Genomic DNA, 23,743 nt, shown 5'->3' on the forward strand with positions numbered 1-23,743 from the left:
ATTTTCGACACATTTTTGGGATCATTACCATTTATACAGTAATCAGTGCTATACAAATGCACTGATTCCTGTGTAAATGACACTGGCAGTGAAGGGGTTAACCAGGGATGGCAGTGTAAGGGTTAAGTGTGTCCTAGGGGCATGTTACTAACTGTGGGGGGCTGGGCTGTGTGTTAGTGAACACTGATCTCTGCTCCAATCACAGGGAGCAGAGATCAGTGTCACTTGTTGCTAGGCAGAAAGGGGAGATGCTGTTTACATCGTTATCTCCCCGTTCAGCCTCCCCGTGAGATGATCGCTGGTATCCCCACGGTGATCGAATCTGCAGGACCCGTGATCGGACTCACGGGGGTCCCAACCAGCACGCACACGATGGCAGGGAGGCAATTTCAAATGGATGTACCTGTACGCCAATTTGCCTGCCCGTGCCATTCTGCCGACGTACATCGTCGTGTGCCGGTCGGGAAGTGGCTAAATCCTTCATGCCGGCGGTATGCATACAGTGTACACCCCTCACATTTTTGTAAATATTTTATTATATCTTTTCATGTGACAACACTGAATAAATTACACTTTGCTACAATTTAGAGTAGTGAGTGTAGAGCTTGTATAACAGTGTGAATTTGGTGTCCCCTCAAAATAACTCAACACACAGCCATTAATTTCTAAACTGCTGGCAAAAAAAGTGAGTACATCGCTAATTGAAAATTTCCAAATTGGGCCCAATTAGCTTTTCCCTGCTCAGTGTCACGTGACTCAGTGTTACAAGGTCTCAGGTGTGAATGGGGAGCAGGTGTGTTAAATTTGGTGTTTCGCTCTCACTCTTTCATGCTGTTCACTGGAAGTTCAACATGGAACCTCATGGCAAAGAACTCTCTGAGGATCTGAAAAAAAGAATTATTGCTCTACATAAAGATGGCCAAGGCTAGAAGAAGATAGCCATGACCCTGAAACTGAGCTGCAGCATGGTGGCCAAGACCATACAGCGATTTAACAGGAGATGTTCCACTCAGAACAGGCTTTGCCATGGTTGACCATGAAGTTGAGTGCACATGCTCAGCGTCATATCCACAGGTTGTCTTCGTGAAATAGACGTATGAGTGCTGCCAGCATTGCAGCAGAGGTTGAAGGGTTGGGGGGTTAGCCTGTCAGTGCTCAGACCATACGCCGCACACTGCATAAAATTGGTCTGCATGGATGTTGTCCCAATGATTTTTTGTCTAAAAATGATGCACAAGAAAGCCCGCAAACAGTTTGCTGAAGACAAGCAGATTAAGGACATGGAATACTGGAACCCATGCTAAAGAAACTGAGGGTAAAGGTGATGGACTGGCCAACCCCTCCATCCCACAGAGCTGATTATTATATGATTGGCCACTGGCAATGTCCCCTGTCCTGGAGGCAACTTCAAGTTGCGTTGTAAGTTGCCCCAAGTTGCGCTGTGATTCATACTCAAGTCGTGTCCAAGTTGCCTCCCAAAGTCACGCTGGAAGTTGTGCTGTCCCTGTGTGAATGGACGCTTAAATCACACTTATTTAATAATAAAAGTAGAAAGAACAAACATAGTCAAAACATAGTCAGTAACCAGAACAGATAGTCAGCCAAGCCAGAAATCAGGGATCAATGTTGTGGAACAGCAAGCAGGATCTGGAGCCAGAAGGGATGTCAGCAAAGCAAGTCTTGAACAGGATTCGCAGGAGATCATTTCTGTGATGTTGACCAAGGCGTAGAGATCCACTGGGCTGAACAGCTTAAGTAGGCAGGACTAACGAGCAGGATATCATCAACAGCTGAGTAACTGTGGAGAGATAGGAGCTGGTTATTAGCCGACAACTGAGTGGCCAGCTCTGAGAAGGAAGGGCTGGGCCCAGCCCTGACAAAAGGTTAGTGCATGGGATACAAGGCACAAGTCAGTGCTAGGATTGCAATAAAAGTTAGGGTTAGGATTGCAGGAAAGGTTAGGGTTAGGATTGCAGGAAAGGTATTAGGGGGTTCTGGGGCAGCTGCTGGGGATAACAGGATTGGTATTAGGGTTATATGAAGTACAGCAAGCATTCTCCATGTATCAAACGCAAAACCTCCATCCACCAACACCTTCTTTTGGCTGATGTTCACATTGTACACTGATTTTACTTATTGGCTGGAGCTGCTTTGTATGAAGGCAATTGGTGTTTTTATAGCATGGAGAAACAACTGACAGTTTACATAGACAACAAGCAAAGTAAAAGTGAAGATAGAGTGGGTGGAAGAGAACGTAACAGGTGACAGTGCAGTACATAGATTCTGCCATTCCCTCTGTAGTACGGCTGTCATTGGGGGCCATGGTGCTGCATGGACAGCTTCAAACAAGCGCTCTGCACTCTGACAAAACACAGATGATGGGCTTATAATGAAAGCAGGTCTCTCATTCCTGGAAAGTTGTTATGAAGTACTTCGGCTCTGTGGGACTCTCATCCTTTAATTAGACGTTTCCCTGCTGGTCTTCAGCCTGCAGGAATTGTTTCATCTGTTTAGAAGTAGAGGGAATGGATTTCCAAGATGTGTCATTGTGGAGTGTGGACGTGTAAGATGTTTAAAGGGAAATCTCTCTCTAAAGCTGGCTATACACTAATCGAATTTTGTTCAAAATGTTTTTTTCACGAATTTTTTTTGATTTTCTAATCAAAATGACATTCGTTTTCAATCGCAGTCATGAGAAAATGTAAAAGACCAGGATGGAAAATTCTTCTGGAATGAACCTTTTGTGTTCCGTAAAGTCCATTAGTCCCAAGACGGAATGTTTGCAAACAAAAGTTTTTAAATACAGGATGTACTGAGAATTTTCGTAAACATTTTTTGTACACATCTTTGTTTGAATTTCCTTATGGATTTTCATTGGAAAATCTACTAGTGCAGGGATATGCAATTAGTGGACCTCCAGCTGTTGCAGAACTACAAGTCCCATGACAAATGCAGGAAAGTCCCCCAACTCTTGTCTAAAATGTGCCACACCAAAAACACGCACATTTGCAAATGCATGGGGTTGTCAGTAACATGTATTGGCACCACCGCGCATCTGCTACAGAGCAATGCATATCTCTGCGTGTTGGGAAAAAGCACAATTTTGCACGCATTCCCCACATGCAAAGATCCCAACCTATCCTTATAAGCATTCCATTTTTTTATCTAGCCATTTGCTTGGAGACACTTTGCAACATTGTCATAACCAGGACGCTTGCATTTGTACTTGATGCCATCAGCTGCACGCTGAAAACTACCAGCACCGAGCTGTTGGCACGAAGAACTAATGTACTGACATTACCCATTCAACAGCTGAATCACAAATGTGTAATAAGACTAATTAGCTAACAATCCGTATTCAGGAGCAGTGTGAGTTTATAGTCTCCACAAGCAATTAGTGCGAGTAAAATTACTTTTTACCATCTGATGGGACTGATTGATACACTGAACTTGTTTATCCGCTTAAGGTGGCCATACACAGCGATTTTTATGATCAATCTAGGTATGGGTGATCGCACACAAACGATTCATCATCAATTAAAACATTGTATGAAGCAAAACATAGTGTATGACAAATCATATTTTTTAATCGATATCTCTTGCAAACAATCATTTAATTGATGTGTATTACAATTGGTTGTCTTACACACATACACGCACACACACAGATATTCGTTCAATTGATCAAAAAAAAATCTATCTAGTCGAAACTTAAACAGTTTGAGCACGTTATGGGGACCAAATATGATAAAGATTGAAGGCATATGCAGTACAGACATGTGCGGTTAGTTTTGTTCAGAATTTAAATTTGGACAAATATTTTGTTATTTGGAAATTCAAATGTATCCGAATTACAATAGTAACAAATTTCAAGGAATCCAAATTAACAAATCAACATTTCAGATGAAATTCGAATTCATATAGTTTTCGAAGAGAAAAGAGAATATAAGAGAAAAGAGACTATAAGAGAAAAGAAAAATAGAATATAAAAGAGTAAAACAGAACAAAATAAAATAAAATAGAATAGAAAATAAAGGAATAGAATAAAGAATAGAATAGAAAAGTAGAAAAGAATAGAATTAAATAGGAAGAATATAACCTTTGTATGAAATTCGAACTTCAAATATAATAAATTCTAATTTTGAATAGAATAAAGTTGAGTAGAACAGAAAATAACAAAATAGAATGGAATATAAAGAATATAACCATCTTCCAAAATTCTAATTTCAAATAGAATAAATTTGATTTGAATGTAATTAGAATGGAATTCGAAAAATTTGAATCACTTCAAATAAACAAAACAAATTCCAAAAATGAATTTAATTAACCATTTACCAACCAGCTGCCACAATTTTACTGCTGCAGAATGGCACGGCTGGGAGAAACAACGTTATGTTACGTCGCTTTGCCCTATGGTCACTGGAAAGCCAGAGACAATGAATACAGCCTATCATAAATAGTCTGGAAGAATTCACAGATTTCAGACGGGGTTAATAAATTACACTAATAGCTAGGGGTGCAACGGATCAAAAAACTCACGGATCGGATCGTTCCTCGGATCAGAGTCACGGATCGGATAATTTTTCGGATCAGAAAAAAAAATAAAAATAAAAGACAAATCTTGCTACACCAACCATAGATTTCACAGTTATTTTCAACACAAAATGGAGCTTATATGCTTAAATACAGTATTTGTAAATCCAACGGACTGTTTAGATGTTAAATTTTAACAGCAGCAGTAAACCTGCTGACCTTACATGTTTTGTGTTGAAAATAACTGTGAAAACTAAAACTCCGGGGGGGGGGGGGGGGTGTAACAAGATGTCCGCTTGCCCCCTTCTCACTATCATTACTGTGCGGGAGTGTGTGGTGTAGCAAGATGGCGGCGACGAAACGTCACTTTCTGACGAGACAGCGGCCGCCGGGTGTACTAAGATGGCTGCCTCTCCGGAGCCGTGGCATTTCCTAAGCCACACGATCAATGGATCGCTCTGCGGAGTGCATGGTGTTGGTATCCAAACAGGCTGACCCATTCGGATCACAGATCCGTGCCAACCTGTTGCACCCCTACTATTAACATATAGATTGGCTGGCCAGAGTGATGTTTTATCTAATTCCATAATTCATGCTATGATGGCGCTACATTAATAGGTGTTTACACAAATGTTTAAGGCTGCATGCACATGGCTGTACAGTTGCATCTCAATGGGTGGCTGTATGTGGCGGCAGCAGGTCCCGGGAATGTCTTTACATAGGTTCTGCACACTGAACAGCTCCTGTATGTCTGTATAGGTCACTAACTCCAATCTGACAGATATATATCTGTCAGGGACCATGGGCCAGGCAGAGACAGAAAATGCAGATAAAATCACACCTTTAATGTAATAGAAAAAATAATACAGATCAGGAACGTAGTCAAAAACAGAAGCCAGGGTTAGGAAACTAAAACGGGTAATCAGACAAGCCGGAATCAGCATTGTCAGAAACCAAAGATCAGGATAAAGAAACAGAAGAAACATCAGCCAGGCAAAAGCCATAACGGGAACGCAGCAGAGATACACTGGACATGTTGATCAGGTGAAGGCACAAAAGGAATGAGCAAGGCAGTTTAAATAGTCAGAAGTGGTTGGCTGTAGGCTGGACTAATGAGTCAGGTAATGATAACTAGGTGAGTCACTGTGGGTTGGGAGGTGGCCCCACTAAGAAGATAGTTAAGGCAACCTTAAAATGGAAAGTTGGTGTGCCTGGAAAGAGGCTTTACAGGTAAATAAAATGATAATATATGGTAAATGCACAAAAATTATGGGATTATTATTTTTTAATTACTGGTCTGGCAACAGGTTCTCTTTAAGGCATCAGGTAAAGGTGTGCTTTTTTTTTAGCTTCAGCTAATTGACTTTTTTTTTGTTTTTTTACAATGATGTTTCAGTGGCCTAAATCACATGACCCATACAGTTAGTTCCAGAATAAAATCAACCACGACTGAGAGCTAGGTAGTGACAGTTGTCCCTAGGCTTGGTCAGAAAGAGCTTCCTTCGTGCAAACACTCTATCCCTGTTTTTTTTTTTTTCCTACAGTAAATACAACATTTTTGTAGAAGACATCATGGTGAGCGATGTGCGCTATATATCTTCTCACTGCACCTACAGAGACCTGCTGAATGTACTGAAGAGTTGTAAACACAAAACAATCCCTCTAGTGAAGTCACCAGGTAAGATAACCGGACACACGTGTCCACAATTTATGAAGGTTGAAGGGTCAGTCCACTGAAAAACGGAAAACTGTATACTCACCTTTCCCTAATTTTCCTTTCCTGGTGCATCTTCATGGCAGCATACAATGGGTCGTGACTCCGCCCACACAACCTGATAGGACTGGTTAACTATAAATCAAAGACAGACCCGGCTCACAGCATGCTCTGTAACTCTCACCATTTGGTTGGACACCTGTATGCTGCCATGAAAAATCACCAGGAAAGGAAAATTATGGAAAGGTGAGTATACAATTTTCCTGGCAGCATACAATGGGAGATAACTCGCCATACGGGAGGGTGCAAGAAAAGTTTTGTAAGCATCAGTAGCGCAATTATGCACCATGAATTTCCCAAATTTTACTGTAGTGAGCTGGGTTAACCTATTAAAGTGTAATGAAGGTGTCCTGGGAGGACCATATTGCTGTCTTGCAAATAGCCTCAGGAGACTCGGCACTGAGCTGTCTACAGAGCTGGCACTGCCCTAGTTGAATGTGCTCTCAACACCTCCGAAACAAGAAGGTCTTGTGAAGAGTAGGCTCTTTTAATTGTCTTAAAGCGGGAGTCCGCCGGGAGCGCGTTTTTTTTTTTTTTTAAAAGCCAGCAGCTACAAATACTGCAGCTGCTGACTTTTAAAATAGTGACACTTACCTGTCCAGCGCGCCCGCGATGTCGGCACTCGAAGCCGATCTCTCGATCGTCTCTCGGGTGCTGCCGCCGCCATCTTGGGTATGGGAATCAGGAAGTGGAGCCTTTCGGCTTCATTTCCCGGTTCCCTACTGCGCATGCGTGAGTCGCGCTGCGCAATGAGGATGGACCCGCTGCCTCTGGGATCTGTGTGTTTCCCAGCAGGCAGCGGGGGACTTTCGGAAAGGGGTGGAATCTACGCCCCTTTCCGCAGAGAGCTATCCAGGAAGTGGGTGCAGATACCTGTACTGTACAGGTACCTGCACCCCCCTCCCCCCTGAAAGGTGCCAATTGTGGCGCCGGAGGGGGGGAGGATTCCAATGAGCGGAAGGTCCACTTTGGGGTGGACCTCCGCTTTAATCTAGGAGGTGACTGAATGTGTTGATGCTGACTGACCCTGTCTTAAGCCATGCTGGAACCAAGTACAGATTTCAGCTTTCCTAAATGAAAAGGTAGCTGCCAAGCAGGTCACCAGAGTCCAGAGTTAGCTCAACATCCAGGGGATAACTTATCTTGGCGCTATAAATGTAAATACATATAAAGAGGTCTTGTCATGTCTTTATACATGTATATTGGAGAATAAAAGGACCTGTGCGTTGCCGGCAGCCGCAATGTCCGACGGTCACCCGCGATCGCTCCACAGAGAGCCAGAACGGGGATCTGTCAATGTAAACAGACAGATCCCCATTCTGACAGGGGAGGAGAGACAGATCTGCTGTTCCTAGTGATCAGGAACAGAGATCTCTCTCCTCCTCTAGTCAGTCCCATCCCCCCACAGTTAGAAACACCTCCTAGGGAACACATTTAAGCCCTTCCCTGGCAGTGACATTTACACAGCAATTCGGGCATTTTTATAGCACAGGTTGCTGTATAAATGTCAATGGTCCCAAAAATGTGTCAAAAGTGACTGATCTGTCCACCGCAATGTCGTAGTCCCGCTAAAAATCGCAGATCACAGCCATTACTACAAAAAAAAAATAATAATAATAGAAATGCCATAAATCTATATCCTATTTTGTAGACGCTATAACTTTTGCGCAAACTAATCAACGTACGCTAATTGCGTTTTTTACCAAAAATATGTAGAAGAATACATATTGGCCTAAACTGCTGAAAAACGTAAGATTTTTTTTAGATATTTATTGAAGCAAAAAGTAAAAAATATTGTTTTTTTTTCAAAATTGTTGCTCTTTTTTGTTCATAGCGCAAAAAATAAAAACCACAGAAGTGATCAAATACCACCAAAAGAAAGCTCTATTTGTGGGAAAATAATTTATTTGGGTACAATGTCACACGACTGCACAATTACCAGTTAAAGCGATGCAGTGCCATATCGCAAAAAAATAAATAAATAAATAATTGAAGCGTATTATTTCTATTATTATATTGTTATATAAGATTAAATAGTTAAACTCACCACACAGGGCAGGTAAGTATAAAATGTTTATTATTTTTAACTAAATAAAAACAAGACTTTACAATCACTTTAAAGCTGGATACACACTATACAACTTTTGTTCGATTTAATGTACATTTACCTTCAACTATGTAGTACCAGGGCCTGCCTGATTGCATATAAATTGAAAGTGTTTACGTTTGACCTCATATAATATGGTTTTGGTAAATCTAAAGGAAAAAATCTAAAGAAAATTGTATAGTGTGTATCCAGCTTTAGGATTGATGGAGACTAACTTCTACTGTTGGCACTGAAGACAGCCAGCTGAGTTTAGTGCCATCAGGAGATGCTGGTCTCCATCAAACCTTAACACAGTTGCCTTTGTGCATTCTGTTGTGAATTTAATGAACATTGACTCCTCAAGCCATGAAGAAGGGGAAGGTCTTTTTGCTCCCAAACACGTTGGGTATATCTGATGCTCTTAACCATTAAATGTTTCAAAAAGTCCTTCAAGTGCAGTGAACTTTTGTAACAGGGGCATCTCCATACACATCCAAGATCTAGTTCTTGAGGGAGTCTATTCCACATTTTCAAAACTCTTACTTTGAAGATGGTCAGGAGGTTCCTGCCCATGAGAGCTTACACTCTAAAGCTCCATGAAAGCTTACACTCTAAAGCCCCATACACTCTATCAGTTTTCCTGCTGAGTTTTTCCTTCAGATTTACCATATAATATGAGGTCAAACCTTAGGAGTTTCAATATGTATGCAATCAGGCAGGCCCTTCTACTACATGGTTTTGGTAAATCTGAAGGAAAAACTCAGCAGAAAATCTGATAGTGTGTATGGGGCTTTAGAGCTTGTATTGACCAAGAGACCATGTTCATACATTGTGAAGACAGTAAACAGCTAAAGCAAGCAGCTCAGAACAATCTATCAAAGCTAAAGGAGTCTAAAGGAGGTTGCAAAGATCCCCCAGACATATGATTGTTCCCTAAGCAATACAGTTTTTTGCAGTCTGTAATGTATTTCTTTCCTTGCAGAATGCATGGTGCTTCTTGGGTCGATCGAGAGGACGGAGATCACGGCGCTACTGGAAAGAGTCCTGAGCAAGGAGAGGAGGCTGAAGATGGCGTCCCCTCCGTACAAAGGTCAAAGGTCAGCGCGGCCAGGGGGGAAACGGGAATCCTTCCGCTATGTGGATGAGGAAGAGACTGGAGGCGAGGAAGAAGAGAAGAAGGAGGTGAGGAGACCAGACTACAAATAATAATTTTCATGTTACAGTCGAATAGACTTTTATTATCTGCTAGTGGAAGGTCGTCGTCCTGTTAAAGGAAGCCAGGGAACATTTCCTCAATCATATATATATATATATATATATATATATATATATATATATATATATGTATATATATATATAATTAAACAACTTACCATTAGATGGTGGAGCCCCACTTGCAATGCCTTCCTTGCATAAGGTAAGAAGGTGTGTATATTGCATGGATGGATTTGCTGATTTGGGGTGGGGGTAGGGGAGCATAATAGACCCCCAAAAGCCATCCTTAGCAGACTGGGGATCTCCTGCACAGCTTCAGAAGATGAAGGGAGCCGTTTGTAACCACAGAGCGTCTGCTTGTCACTTTTCACGTCAGCACGGGCGCTTTGAATTTCTGACAAGAGTCCTACGGAGAATACCTGACTCATGAAACGCGCGCTATAAATACAGCCCAGCCTTCTTATTTTTCTGGAGTGTCACTTTAATTACTCCCCTGTAGGGTCTCCATTTCTATTCCAATGTTCTGTACGTGCAAAAGTGACGGCGGAACAAAAGACTTTCATTACCCTCGTCTGTATCGCATAATGGAAATCAAATATTCTGCTCCCTCGCTGAGCGTGTTGAACTTTGTTCCATCAGAAACAAATAAATATAATCAGTTATTGGAAATGAGTGATGACGGGAGGGGGCAACATTACCAGGATGATGGAGTGGCGGCAGCAGTGGCTGGTATTGAAAATCAGAGTAATCTGACATGAAGCGGAACAATGTATCACGGCTGTCCTTCAAAACCTCTGAGGTGTAACCAGTGACCTTGCAGTATAATGGAGAAACCCCATTGTTGGGAGTAACGGGGACATATAGTGTTTTTTCCAATGGCACTTTTTTAATTCTTTTTAAACATGGGGTGTATCTGTAAAAAATTTGCAGATCTCTTCATCCTGCATAACTGCATGTACATCCGCTCTGTGCAAAATCGAATGTTAAAAGGCTATTTCTTTCCAGGTCGAATGTTCTTCATTCAAAGGAGTAGCATAGATCAAGAAAATATTGCATTGTGGCCATTAGATTAGAGCTAATGTAAACAGTTGCTTTAATGGCATGCTAGGAGTGCTAACTGTCACATTTTAAAGGGGACGTACCGGTGTGCCCTTTTGCCCACCAGCACCATTCTGCCGACGTAAATCGGGAAATTGGGCCCAATTAGGCATTTTCTCTCCCCAGTTTAATGTGACTCATTAGTGTTACAAGGTCTCAGGTGTGAATGGGGCACAGGTGTGTTAAATTTGGTGTCATCGCTCTCACTCTCTCATACTGGTCACTGGAAGTTCAACATGACACCTCATGGCAAAGAACTCTCTGAGGATCTGGAAAAAAAATAGTTGCTCTACATAAAGATGGCCTAGGCCAGTGATGGCGAACCTTGGCACCCCAGATGTTTTGGAACTACATTTCCCATGATGCTCAACTACACTGTAGAGTGCAGGAGCATCATGGGAAATGTAGTTCCAAAACATCTGGGGTGCCAAGGTTCGCCATCACTGGCCTAGGCTATAAGAAGATTGCCAAGACCCTGAAACTGAGCTGCAGCACAGTGGTCAAGACCATACAGCAGTTTAGCAGGACAGGTTCCACTCAGAACAGACCTCGTCATGGTCGACCAAAGAAGTTGAGTACACGTGCTCAGCGTTATATCCAGAGGTTGTCTTTGGGAAATGGACGTATGAGTGCTGCCAGCATTGCTGCAGAGGTTGTAGGGGGTGGAAGGTCAGCCTGTCAGTGCTCAGACCATACATCGCACACTGCATCAAATTGGTCTGCATGGCTGTTGTCCCTGAAGGAAGCCTCTTCTAAAGATGATGCATAAGAAAGCCAGCTTGGGGGATCAAAAACGGTTAAGGAGATATTTGCTAAAACACAGGCACCGCTGTCTACGGCGGCATGCGCCGTAGACAGCGGCGCACAGGCGCACTAAGTGCGCTGCTGTCAACGGAGATATGCAGCGAGTGGCGGCTCCCGTGCGCATGTGCAGGAGTGACGTCATCGCGGCTTGGTCGAATGACAGCACCGGAGCAGCAAGACCCACCGAGAAGATGGAAGCTCTGTACACAAGGGGACCGCTGGCTCCTGTGTCAGGTAAGTGACACATAATGGACTACTATGTGATACATAGTAGTCCATTATGCTTTACCTTTGCAGGGAATCAAAGAGGAAGTAAACCCATCAGGGTTTACTTCCTCTTTAAAGGCTTCTAAATGTCAAAATCAATGGCTCCCTATGAGAGCCATCTTAACTGATCCGACCTTCAGCCCATTGATTTGAACAGAAGTCGCATCCAAGTCAGATCGTCATGATCCGACTTGGGGTGTGATTTGTGCTCTGAGAAGGGGACCCCACACCAAAAGAAAAACTGGCGTGCCCCCCCAAGACTATACCAAGGTCTGGTATGGATTTGAGGGTGTGGGGTCCCCCAAAAATACATACCAGACTCTTATTCAAGCACGTAGCCTGGCAGGTCTGCGTGGACCATTCCAAGCCACACGCCCTCAACACCCCAAAGCACCCTTGTCCCCATGTTAATGGGAACAAGGCCCTCCTCCCGACAACCCTGGGCAGTGGTTCTGGGGTCTGCGGGCAGGGAACTTATCGGAATCTGGTCCCCCAGATCCCAGTCCACCCCCTATGTGAATGAGTATCGGGTACTAATCATTCACCGCAAAAAAAAGGCAGTGTAGTGTAAATAAAAACAAGAGACGATTTTGACAAGTCCTCCAGTCTTCTCCCTCCGGTCTCCTTCCTCCAGTCTTCCCCACCTATCCCATATTCATTCACCACATGGAGGGGTGGGGTGTGATCTGAGGGCTTACAGACTCTGATAAGGGGGCTTACAGACTCAGATATGCCCCCTCACTGCAGACCCCCACAACCACCACCCAGGGTTGTCGGGAAGAGGTCCTTGTCACCATCAACATGCACCCCCCCCATGTTGGGGGCATGGGGCCTGGCATGGTCCAGGAGGGGGGAGGGGAGCTCGCTTGTCCGTCCATGGATGTTCTCACAGCGTGCTCTGTGATCGCCAAGTTCTTCAGACTCGGCTGATCACAGAGCAGGGTAATGGGCCAATCACAGTGGGCCCTTTACCACATGATGAGCTGTCAGACAATGGTAGCTAATCATGGAAGTAAACAGAAGCTGGCCTCCAGTGCCATCTATCAATGCCCATCAGTATTGCTAATCAGTGCCACCTATCTGTGCCCATCAGTGCTGCCAATCAGTGTCCATCAGTGCCTCATGATCAGTGCCTCCTGATCAGTGCTCATCAGTGCCCATCAGTGCTGCCTATCGATGCCCATCAGTGCCACAGCATCAGTGCAGCCTATCAGTGCCACCTCATCAGTGCAGCCTATTAGTGCTGCCTGCTTATTCCCATCAGTACCACATCATCGGTGCCCATCAGTGCAACCTCATCAGTGTCAACCCCATCCATTACATAGGAGTTGGTGGGATTAGTAGTAAGATTGTCTTCTACTTCCAGTCCAACTCCCAGAAAGTGACAAAGACATTACGTTTCTGACAAGACTTGTTAGCTGAAATATATTATATTTTTGTTTATGGGGTTTAGATACATTTTAAAAGGCTGCACTGAGGTTATGATAATACTGTTTGTTAATAGTAATAATCCAGCCAGGTTCATGTGTTTTCATGTGCATTTTCATGCGTTTTACATGCATTATCAGCAGTCATATTTTCATTAACTTTCATTATCATCATGGCATCATGGCAGCATGTTGATTCATTAATGGATGATATGTATGTAAATCAGCGCATTGCACAGATGTCAAAGATGTCAACTATTGCCATTTAAATCAAGGGCTGAACTGCACACAGGCTTTGATATGTTAAAACGTGTGTGAAAAGCAAGCTTTTTATAAGAAAATAATAATAGCAGGACATACATACATTGTACAACGTGGTGTTATTAGCAAAGGACCCAATAGGAGTCCTGGTGGAATTGTATACCAGGGAATATAAAGTTATTTCTAAGGATACCTCCAGATGAATGTTGCAGCAAAGTCCAGTTGCAGGAGCCCCTGAGGATGAAGTGACAACTGTCTTTGTGTTGGCGACCTCAAAACAAGATTAGTGGTCACATGGTCACTGTCTCACAGCACAGAGGTAGTGAGACAGTCAACAGTAAAATGCTTCAAACATGCTTGGGATAAACATAAATCTATAGTCAGACAGCGAGGTTAAAGAGGAACTGCAGTCTGCTCACATAATTTGTAATAAAAACATCTTTGTCTTTCTGAAGCTTCCCTCCTACCACTTTGCATATTATTTTATACATACAGTACTATGATTCTGTACTTGCCAAATATGCTGCAGAAATCTCCCTCCACTAAGTCTGGCTGCATCATTTTAACTGTGGGCAGCTGAAGCTGCTGCCTGATCACTTCCTGGATTTACACACACAGAGGCACAGCTCCAGCTGTGCAGCCCTGCAGCTCTAATTGGCCCTCTTATGACTCATCCCCCCCTCCCTATCCTAGAAAACTCTCACATGAGAGACAGAGCTGTGCATGATGTCATAAACCTAGGCTAATGACCAGACAAGAAACAGGAAATTTACTGGCATAAAAAAAATGTTTTACTATTGTAGCACTTACCCCCGAAGGAGCGGCTGAATTTTTCTGGGCTTACCGATTACCTCCAACAGCTCGTAACTCATTGTCCTTGTCTAGGGGTTCCCAGGGTTGATGACCGTAACTGTAGAGATCGACACTTGAATTCCTTGTTAGGATTTTTATTTTGCATAAAACAGTCGAACAAACTCAGTGTCTAAATTGGAAATAGAGGGTATCAGGATAAAGTTTAGCTCAGGTGCTTGGAACTGCTGACTTCAATAAAAGTCTCTCTCTGTACATAATCCAGGGAATAGCCACTCGCAACTGGACTCTTTAACTGTTGTATAAATCCTTGACCTTGGATCTAGCAGCCAACAGGTATTTCTAGCTTTACAAAGTCTCTCACACAGACTTAGTTGAAAAACGTTGTTGTAACCGGAAGGATAGAGGTAGGAACTTTTCTTACTGTACCAGAATCTTGCAGCCGGTCCAGTGATACTGTAAGAAATGTGGATTCAATCAATGTCCATGGCAGCTCAGCTTCCAGGCTCTTACCGAGCAGCCAGCCTCGTGTGTGGCCCTCTTACCGAAGAGTCCTCCCCTGGTTGCTTGTAGAGTTGCTGGGCCTCTCCAAACCCGAGACGGCACCAGAACACCTTAGAATCCTCCCTCCAGTTACTGCGCCTCGAACTAGCCAGTTCCGAGGCTTTGGAAACAGATGGATCCGCACCCCAGGCCATGAGGGCCTCTGGGGGCTGTTCAGGAGGACCAGGACCACGGAGTCAGCAACAACTTCTGGACCGGAACCCAGAACCACATGACTTCAGCACCTTAAGTACCCTCTCTCGGAATACACAGCGAGACAAACGACCACTGATTGAGAGAGAGATTGGTACCCAATGCGTCCAACCAGACTGCGTTCTAATGGCTCTCACAGGTGCGACCCCCACCTATGACCAGGCAGAACCTTAATATAGCCCAGCCAAACTGATGCCAAAACATAATTTAGAACAATTAACCCCAAAACTCAACTACAGTTTTGGGCAAAAACTAAATTTACAGACATAGCACATACTCATTAGGAGTACCGGCGCTACACTATCCAAAGGTAAAACAACAAGGGCAGAATATTTAATAGATGGAAAGTTGAAAAAATGCTTTAATGGAAAAAACAAAACAAAACAAAAAAAAGGGCAAACTCGATGGACTAATTAGTCTTTTTCTGTCGTGTTTCTATCCTCCAACTGTTGTCCAACCAGCCTGGCATGGAACTTCTGAGCTTTAGCCCCTCCTTGGTAGTTTATGATCATCTCTTCTGGTCCAGGAGCAGCATGGATATAACATGTGGCTGAGATTTTCTCTCTCTATACTTCCTCCTTCCGAGATTTTCCAAGACAACCAGGGAGAGGAAGTGCATACATAACATGTTTACAGGCATTTTACAAATCCAGACAGAAGAGGGCTGCAGATCCCTACAATTGTTTGAACATTCTCCCCTTCTCTCCTCTTCTCTGCTTAAAACTAGAATGTGAAAATCATCATTCCCATTGTTTAACTCTTTGTTAGTTTATTGGTAATTCTTTGTTGGTTTGTAGAAAAGTTTGACTTCCATATGGTTAGTGCAAACCGTGATATTGGGTGATTGTTTCCTCTTGAAAAGACATCAGTCTTCTGCTAGATAGAACAAAATGTTATGGTTGGAAGTTCAGAAATATCATTAATTGTCTGGGATTGTTTTACAGCCAATGGAAGAATGCAATGGCCCCAATTCTCTGACTTATTCCGGCGAAGCCACCAGTGACCCTCCACAGTCAGGTAACATCCCAGCAACTAATATGTAAAACTGTATCATATTTGTCGTGATATTTTTCTTCTCTTCAGCTTTAATAGATGAGTCATATAGCTTCTTAGGATAATACGTTATGGATTTAAGAGTATCTATAGCCCAAACTTTTATTTGTTATTAAAATAGTCTGGAAGGTTTAGAATGGAGGGTCAGAAACAGGCCTACAATACAGGATATACCTGTTGATCATGGTCATGTTGGGGCATGGAGAATTTTGGAAGAATTTGGCCCTGGTTTCAACAAGGCTGAGAAAAACTGATTTAGACCCCTTCCCAGGTCACTAGTGGACCTCCTGGAGTGCAGGCTCCCACATTCAAAAGTGCTTTCTAACAAAAAAATAAACTCAACTCTCATTTGAGGAGAGACCCTGGCGGTGTACACAGACCAAATAAATGTGATTAAAAAAGTCTCTTAATAAGAGGGACAAAGTCCATAGCAACAGTCTCTAAGATGAAGAGGGAGAGGGACCCATGCACCAGCACTTAGGGCAGCCAGTGTAAAGAGCTAGAAGCAGTCTCTACAATGCAACAAATGAAAAGAAACACAGCACCTCTAATTGCAGTATTGGTAAACCATTTACTGATAAGTCAAAAGTAAAACTACTCACAAAGGGAGCAAAAACACAAGCATGATAGTAATCCACGGGTTTTGTTGCAGGATTACTATCATGCTTGTGTATATGCTCCCTTTGTGAGTAGTTTCACTTTTGACTTATCATTACGGTAAATGGTTTACCAATACTGCACTTAGAGGCACTGTGTTTCTTTTTCTTTTGCTTTCTGACCTTCTGCCAAACAGCAATTAAACCAACAGAAATATAATATATAAATTATTGACCGCTTCCTGAATTTTTGCATGAGTTTTCCTCAAAAGGATTCCATATGTAAATGACAATGTGGAGATTGTGGAAGATTCCACCACTGACAATAAATATAAAGTATATTATATTAATTCCTATTAGTTACAGAACATTATTATGAATAATAGTGCAAGGACCTGCCCCTGTATTTCCTTCCTAATTGAATCTATTCAAATATAGGCATCCCTACTGGGTGTGCTAATTATCCAACCAAACAACAGAAAATGAAGGCAGGAGGCTCTTTGCTCATGGAGGTGTGGAAATGAAGGTGCCTTGTTATTCGACCAGAGTTCAGAAAGTGAGGATAGGGAGCCAGTGCTAAAATGGAGACATCTAGTTGTCTGACCAGAGGTTTAAAAGTAAAGGCAAGGAGACAAAGATCTCTGAGGTGTGGAAATAAAGGTTCCTCTTTATCTGAGGTCAAAGAGTCAGACCAGGGAGCTGGTGCCCTTGGACACTTGTAAATAAATGCATCTTACTATCTAACCAGAGACCTAAAAATAAAGGCGGGGAGGAGACCACACTCTGAGGTGTGAAAATTAGGATTCCTCATTATAAAACCAGAAATCAAAGAGTGAGGGCAAGAAGCAGGTGCTCTTGGACATTTGCAAATTAAGACTAACTGTTCAACCAAAAGTCTAAAGCCTAGTACACACCATGAGGGTTGAAAGAAAAAACCTGACAGCTTCCATTGGTACCGCTGCACTAATAACTGGGGCTCAGTGCGCTCAGCCCCGCTCAGTGCGCTCAGCCATTGGCAGAGAGAGCTGATCGAGATAGCCGGTTGGCTGGTGGTTTTCCAGCATGCACTTCCAACAGAAGCTGGCTTCTGTCAGACTGGCTGCCATACAAATGTTCCAAATGTTGGCTGTTTTTTATTGAGCTGGCTGATGTCGCCGGACATTAAACCCATGTGTACTAGGCTTAAACATAAAGGCAGGAAGACCATGATCTAGGACATGGTTTTCAACCAGGGTTCCATGGAACTCTAGGGTTCCTCAAGAGGTTGCTAGGCACTTCTTGAGCAATGAACAATTTCTGCCTCTCAGACAGGGCAGCCATCAGAAATTGTGGGGCCCCTTACACAGCTTTAGGGCTGGGCCCCCCCCCGAGGCTGACCAACAACTTTCCCCAGGGCCCGCCCACTGGCCATCCCACCGAATGCCCCCACTAGCTATCCCACCAATTCCTTCAGTGCCTCAGCCCCCCTCACACCTGTACGCTCTCAGCCCCCTCACATGTGTATATGACACACCCGTACACACACAGGCATGTACACACACACACGGGCATGTACAGACACACACATAGGCCCCCTCACATGTGTATATATGACACACACACACACAGGCATGTACACACACACATACATGTACTCACACACAGCCCCCCCCCCTTACTTGTACCGCAGCCCTTACTTGTAAGGTGGTCCTCCTAGTCCCAGTTCTTGTTTCCACATGTGGCTGAGACACGGATAGGTGTTGCAGTTCAGCATACAGTACACTGAGTACAGGCAGCTCATACAAGGGGTGCACATGCAGGAAATGGCCAGAGGTGGCAGCAAAGAGCCCGATGTAAGCTCAATGACACAGAGCAGTAGCTGCCCACTCACACATATACAGAAGCATTAACGGAGCTCCTTTGCACCCGTCCCTGCCTTCTCACATCCCTGCCAGTCAACCAGACCTTTCCGCTCGGGCCCTTTACAAGTGTATGGGCTGTGTCCCCTTGATGGCGGCCCTGCATTTAGATACGTTCCTACTGACACCATTGATCTTTTTAGCTATCTGTAAAGGGGAGTCAGGAGTCATAAACCAGACGGAGAGAGAAAGTGCAGTTAAAACCACGCCTTTAATGAAATGGCAAAAATAACAGTTCAAGAACATAGTAAAAAAACACAGAAGCCAATGTTTGGATGCTAGAGCGGGCAATCAGACATGCTGGGGTCAGAAAACCAGAAGTCAGTGTAGTCAAGAGCAAAAATCAGGAACAGGAATTTAATTTTTATTTCAATTATTGGGTGCCTCAATATCTGACAAATGTCAGTGAGTAAGGACAGTGGACTCCTGATCTTGTGGTTTAGAAGTGAAAGTGCTCTATTGTGCGACTGAAGGTGCATGTACATGCTCATGAAAACTTAAAATAAGAAAGCCTTCACCAATTCATTTCAAAGGAAGATAAATTGGTTTGTCTGGTGGATTAAGAAAAAATGCAAATATCTAGTTATGTAAGTACCGTATTTGCCGGCGTATAAGACGACTGGGCGTATAAGACGACCCCCAACATTTCCAGTTAAAATGTAGTGTTTGGGATATACTCTCCGTATAAGACTACCCCTCTGGTACTGTACTGTAGATACTGCTGTACTGGTATACCGGTAGATATTTTACTGGTACTGTATGTGGTATAACAGCCACCTTACCAGCGATTTGCTGGTTGCTTTAAACAAATCATAGTCCGGTAAGCTCTCCCTGCCTGCCCAGCCCTCCCTGTCTCCAAGACTAATGCAAAACACGCCCCTTTCACTTGTCTGGCCCGCCCTTGTATCCTATTACTGTACATCTGCCTCTCAGAACTAGCACATGCGCGCCTGCTCCTCTTCGCTCCAGTCCTCAGGAGCGAAAGCTCGTCAGAGAAGAGGTATGGTAATAGGATAGAAGGGCGGGCCAGACGGGTGAAAGAGGCGTGTTTTGCCGCTGTATGTCTTTTTTTTTTTTTTCGGCATCCCAGACGCCTGCAGCTTGTAGCTTGCATACAGGGCGGATGTCACGGCGGCTGCGGTATTTTGGAGCTCCCTCCACGGCGATCGCAGAAGTTTCCTATAAGACGACCCCCGGCGTATAAGACGACCCCCGACTTTTGAGAAGATTTTAATGGGTTAAAAAGTCGTCTTATACGCCGGAAAATACGGTATGTATGACTGTCTTTTTCTTTTCCCAGCCACTTGCTGTCAGAGACTACGCTCTTCCCTGCGGAGGGTCTGCTGCCGTTCCAGTTCTGAGGAAACCAAAGTAGAAGACCCACCTAAGGTTTGTAGTAGACATATACAATTTGTTTAGTTACAAATCAAAATTCAAAATTCAGACGTTATTCGGAGACTCAGATGTATAGTAACAAATTTTAACAAATCCAAAATAAATTATAAGGAAACAAAATAACATAATGAAATAAAGAATTTGAGAAATTTGAATTAGAAAAATTTGAAAATTAATTGAAATTCAAAAAATTTGAAAATTAAAATCAAATCTTTTTTATTCTTATCATCATTTTACTTCTATAGCTTACTCTGTTAATTGCAATATGTTTCCAATTCGAATTGAAATAGATTTTCGAATTCAAAATGGAAACATATTGCAATAAATACAGTAAGGTATAAAAGTGAAATAAGATGATAAGAATAGAAAAGAAAAAAAATTGAATTGATTAGAATAGAATAGAATAAAATAGAGTTGAAAAAATATAGCCGTTTGAATTGATTAGAAAATAATGAATAAACTGACCGAATACAAATATATGAAATTTATCTGAATATATGAAACAAATTCTGAAAAAGAATCAGTCTAACATAATGAATTTTACAGAATGAAATTATTAACTTAACAAAGAAATACAAAACAAAATGTTTTCTGTTGTACAATCTAGTTTGTAGTAATATTACCGAAGGAAACTCTTGTGACTACTCTAGTAGTGCTTTCCATAAAAAAATACCCTGTAGAATGGCAACCTTAAAGTGATTGATTTTTTTAAACAACAAACATATCATACTTCCCTCCACTGTGCAGCTCTTTTTGCACAGAGTGGCCCTGACCCTCCTCTTCTGGGGTCCCTTGGCGGCTCTCCCGGCTCCTCCGAGCATCAGATAACCCCCTGAGAGAAGTGCTCTCCCAGGGGATTACCTTGCGGGCACGCACCCGAGTCCAGCATTTGGCGTCCATAGAGGCCATCAATCTATCCAATCAAGAGCCAGGAGCCCGTGGAGAGAGAAACAGCGCATCACCGCTGACTGAATGAAGGGGTTCAGGTAAGTAAAAGGGGGGGAGGGGGCTGGGGGGCCGGTAACTGCCAGGTGATTTTTCACTTTAATGCATAGGATGCATTAGGGTGAAAAAACACAAACCGTTACAACCCCTTTAACTCTTTACTAAGACACAGAAACTGAATCCAACATGATTTTACTTCACATAATTGCACTTCAGAGGATGTTTTTCCAGATGTCTGAAGTGTAAGAAGACAATGGGGGTTATTTACGAAAAGCAAATCCACTTTGCACTACAAGTACAAACTACAAGTGCAAAGTGCACTAGAAATTGCACTGAAAGTGCACTTGGAATTGCAGTCGCTGTAGATCCGAGGGGGACATGCAATGTAAATAAAAAAAAACAGCATTTTAGCTTGCACATGATTGGATGACAAAATCAGCAGAGCTTCCCCTCATTTCAGATCTATCCCTCAGATCTACAGCGACTGCATTTCCAAGTGCACATTCAGTGCATGTTCAAGTGGATTTGCCTTTCATAAATAAATCCCAATAACTTCCCTAAGCCCTGTCTCTGTAAAGTACTAACACAGGGAACATGGAAGAAATGAAGCGGGTCTAGCTAGGGCTGAACTAACTAGCACTAAATAGATAATACATTGCTATGTTACTTAATAAAAACTTGTCATGAAAGTCTCACTTTTTTTTTGTATTTGACAGGAATCTGAGACTGAAGACCCCATGACACCACAGGAGGTGAGACACATAAAACCTCAACTCCTTGCTTTACAACTGCTCATAGTGATGTTAAACAATACCCCTATTTTCCAAACATAACCCATTCACATCCACTACTTAATGGCCCTGTAATCTAATTAAATTTTTTCTATTAAATTATTTCTTATCTATGTTTTTCTGCCTCCTGGTATTGTCCTCTGTGAGCTCCCAAACCCCCCCCCCCCCCCCGCACCACTTCCTGTTGTTTGGAATGAGCAGTGCATGTTACTTGTGGTCATGTGCACTGCTTTACTGTATGCACACTACAAATCTCATAGTCCATCTTGGGAACTAGGAAGAGAGGGTGGCTACATCCCTACATACAGTGGGACCATGGCTACAGTACAGCTCTGTTGTTCCGCGAGGGTGTCCATGGATGTCCTCCTGGAACCATGCGCCCCCTGAGGCACACATCCGCCGTGCTCTGTGATCACTGTGTCTGTCAAACACAGACGATCACAGATCATGGTAAAGGGCCAATCACAGCGGCCCTTTACCATGTGATCAGCTGTGTCCAATCTCAGTATAAGCAGACTTGCCAGTTATTGGCATTCCTTTCCTCACGTGCTGTTACAGTGCAAGTAGAGGAGAGCAAGTGACCGGCAATCCTGACAGGCGACGTGTACACAGATAATCAGAGCACTGATCATCAGTGCAGCCTCATCAATAGCACCAATCAGTGCCTGCCCATCAGTGCCCATCAGTGCAGCCTATCAGTGACCTTCAGTGCAGCCTCATTAGTGCACATCGCTGAAGGAGAAAAATTATTTTCTTTATCGTACATCACGTGACACAGAGCCCCAGTAATTACTGTATGAGTTAAATGGCACCTTCAGGTGATGGACACTGGCGCACCCTAGACAGGAAGTTCAACTCCCCATATAACGTCTCCTCCCCTTAACGGGAGTACCTCTGTTTTTTCGCCAGTGTCTTTGGTGTTGGTCACAAGTAAAGATGTGCTGTGCTGAGCTCCGCTGGAGAAATCTTTGCTGGGGCAAACCATGCAACCGGATGCATTCAAAGTGTCTTTTTAGGCTGAATTGAATGGTACCCGGGCCTCGTGGCTGAAGAAACAAGGTTTTGCTTGTAACGCTTCTCTTTTTAGAGAGTTGGACCCTGGGATCCAGTGTCTGTTTTTTTTTCAGCCATTTCCTGGCAGGGTGCTTTACAGGTCCAGGGGTGTGGAATCCCCGATAAAAAGGGGCCCCGGTCCATGAAGGTTATTTTAAAAGGAGCCCACCATGAGGGATAAAAATTGGATCTGTCTGCTTTTACCACAGAATCCTGCAGCTGGATAAGGTAAGGGAGATTCCTAAGGATTTTTTTCTAATTCTTGTGGGTTTTCTCCTTTAAATAAATGTTGTCATGCCACTTCCAGACCTGTGTTCCATCCTACTTTACAGATGCTAAATTTAACGGTTCGGCTATTGAAACCCACATTCTGAAGAATCGTGGGGTTTCAGACTCAGTGATATCTAACTTGATTAATGCAACTAAGCCAGCTTCCAGAGTCATTTATTATAGAGTCTGGAAGGCATATGTTTCCTGGTGTGAATCCAGGGGTTGGCATCCCAGAAAGTATGTCATAGGTAGAATTCTTGCCTTTCTGCAAATGGGGTTAGAGATGAAGATGGCCTTGAGTACTATCAAGGGCCAGATCTCGGCCTTATCAGTATTGTTTCAATGTCCAATTGCTTCGCATTCTTTGCTCCGAAGTTTTATACAGGGGGTAACATGGCTTAATCCACCGGTTATGACACCCCTGAACCCTTGGGACTTGAATTTAGTTCTGTCGGCATTACAAAAACAGCCTTTTGAGCCGATACAACATATTCCCTTGGTCTTTTTGACAAGGAAGCTAGTTTTCTGATAGCCATTTCTTCTGCAAGAAGGATATCAGAATTGGCGGCTCTTTCTTGTAAAGAGCCATATTTAATCATTCACAAAGATAGAGTAGTATTGCGTCTTCATCCTAGTTTTCTGCCAAAGGTGGTTTCAGGTTTTCATCTAAACCAGGATATTGTTCCCCTGTTCTACGGAAGAAAGGTCACT

At 43.2% G+C, this 23,743-nt stretch overlaps 1 protein-coding gene across 4 annotated transcripts in view; it reads left to right on the plus strand.

Annotated features, from left to right (window-relative positions):
- Window positions 1-23,743, plus strand: part of CLCN1 (chloride voltage-gated channel 1) — a 238,176-nt gene that overhangs the window by 197,057 nt on the left and 17,376 nt on the right. For all 4 annotated transcript variants that reach the window (XM_077455098.1, XM_077455099.1, XM_077455097.1 and 1 more), the window contains exons 16-20: window positions 6,078-6,211; window positions 9,376-9,575; window positions 15,976-16,048; window positions 19,879-19,967; window positions 21,635-21,670. In XM_077455098.1, coding sequence (XP_077311224.1) covers window positions 6,078-6,211; window positions 9,376-9,575; window positions 15,976-16,048; window positions 19,879-19,967; window positions 21,635-21,670 — 532 coding nt within the window. The remainder of the gene's footprint in view (window positions 1-6,077; window positions 6,212-9,375; window positions 9,576-15,975; window positions 16,049-19,878; window positions 19,968-21,634; window positions 21,671-23,743) is intronic.

The sequence above is a fragment of the Lithobates pipiens genome, unplaced genomic scaffold (genome assembly GCF_037356315.1).
Source record: "Lithobates pipiens isolate NorthernLeopardFrog02 unplaced genomic scaffold, aLitPip1_a1.2 Scaffold_25, whole genome shotgun sequence".
NCBI lineage: Eukaryota > Metazoa > Chordata > Amphibia > Anura > Ranidae > Lithobates > Lithobates pipiens.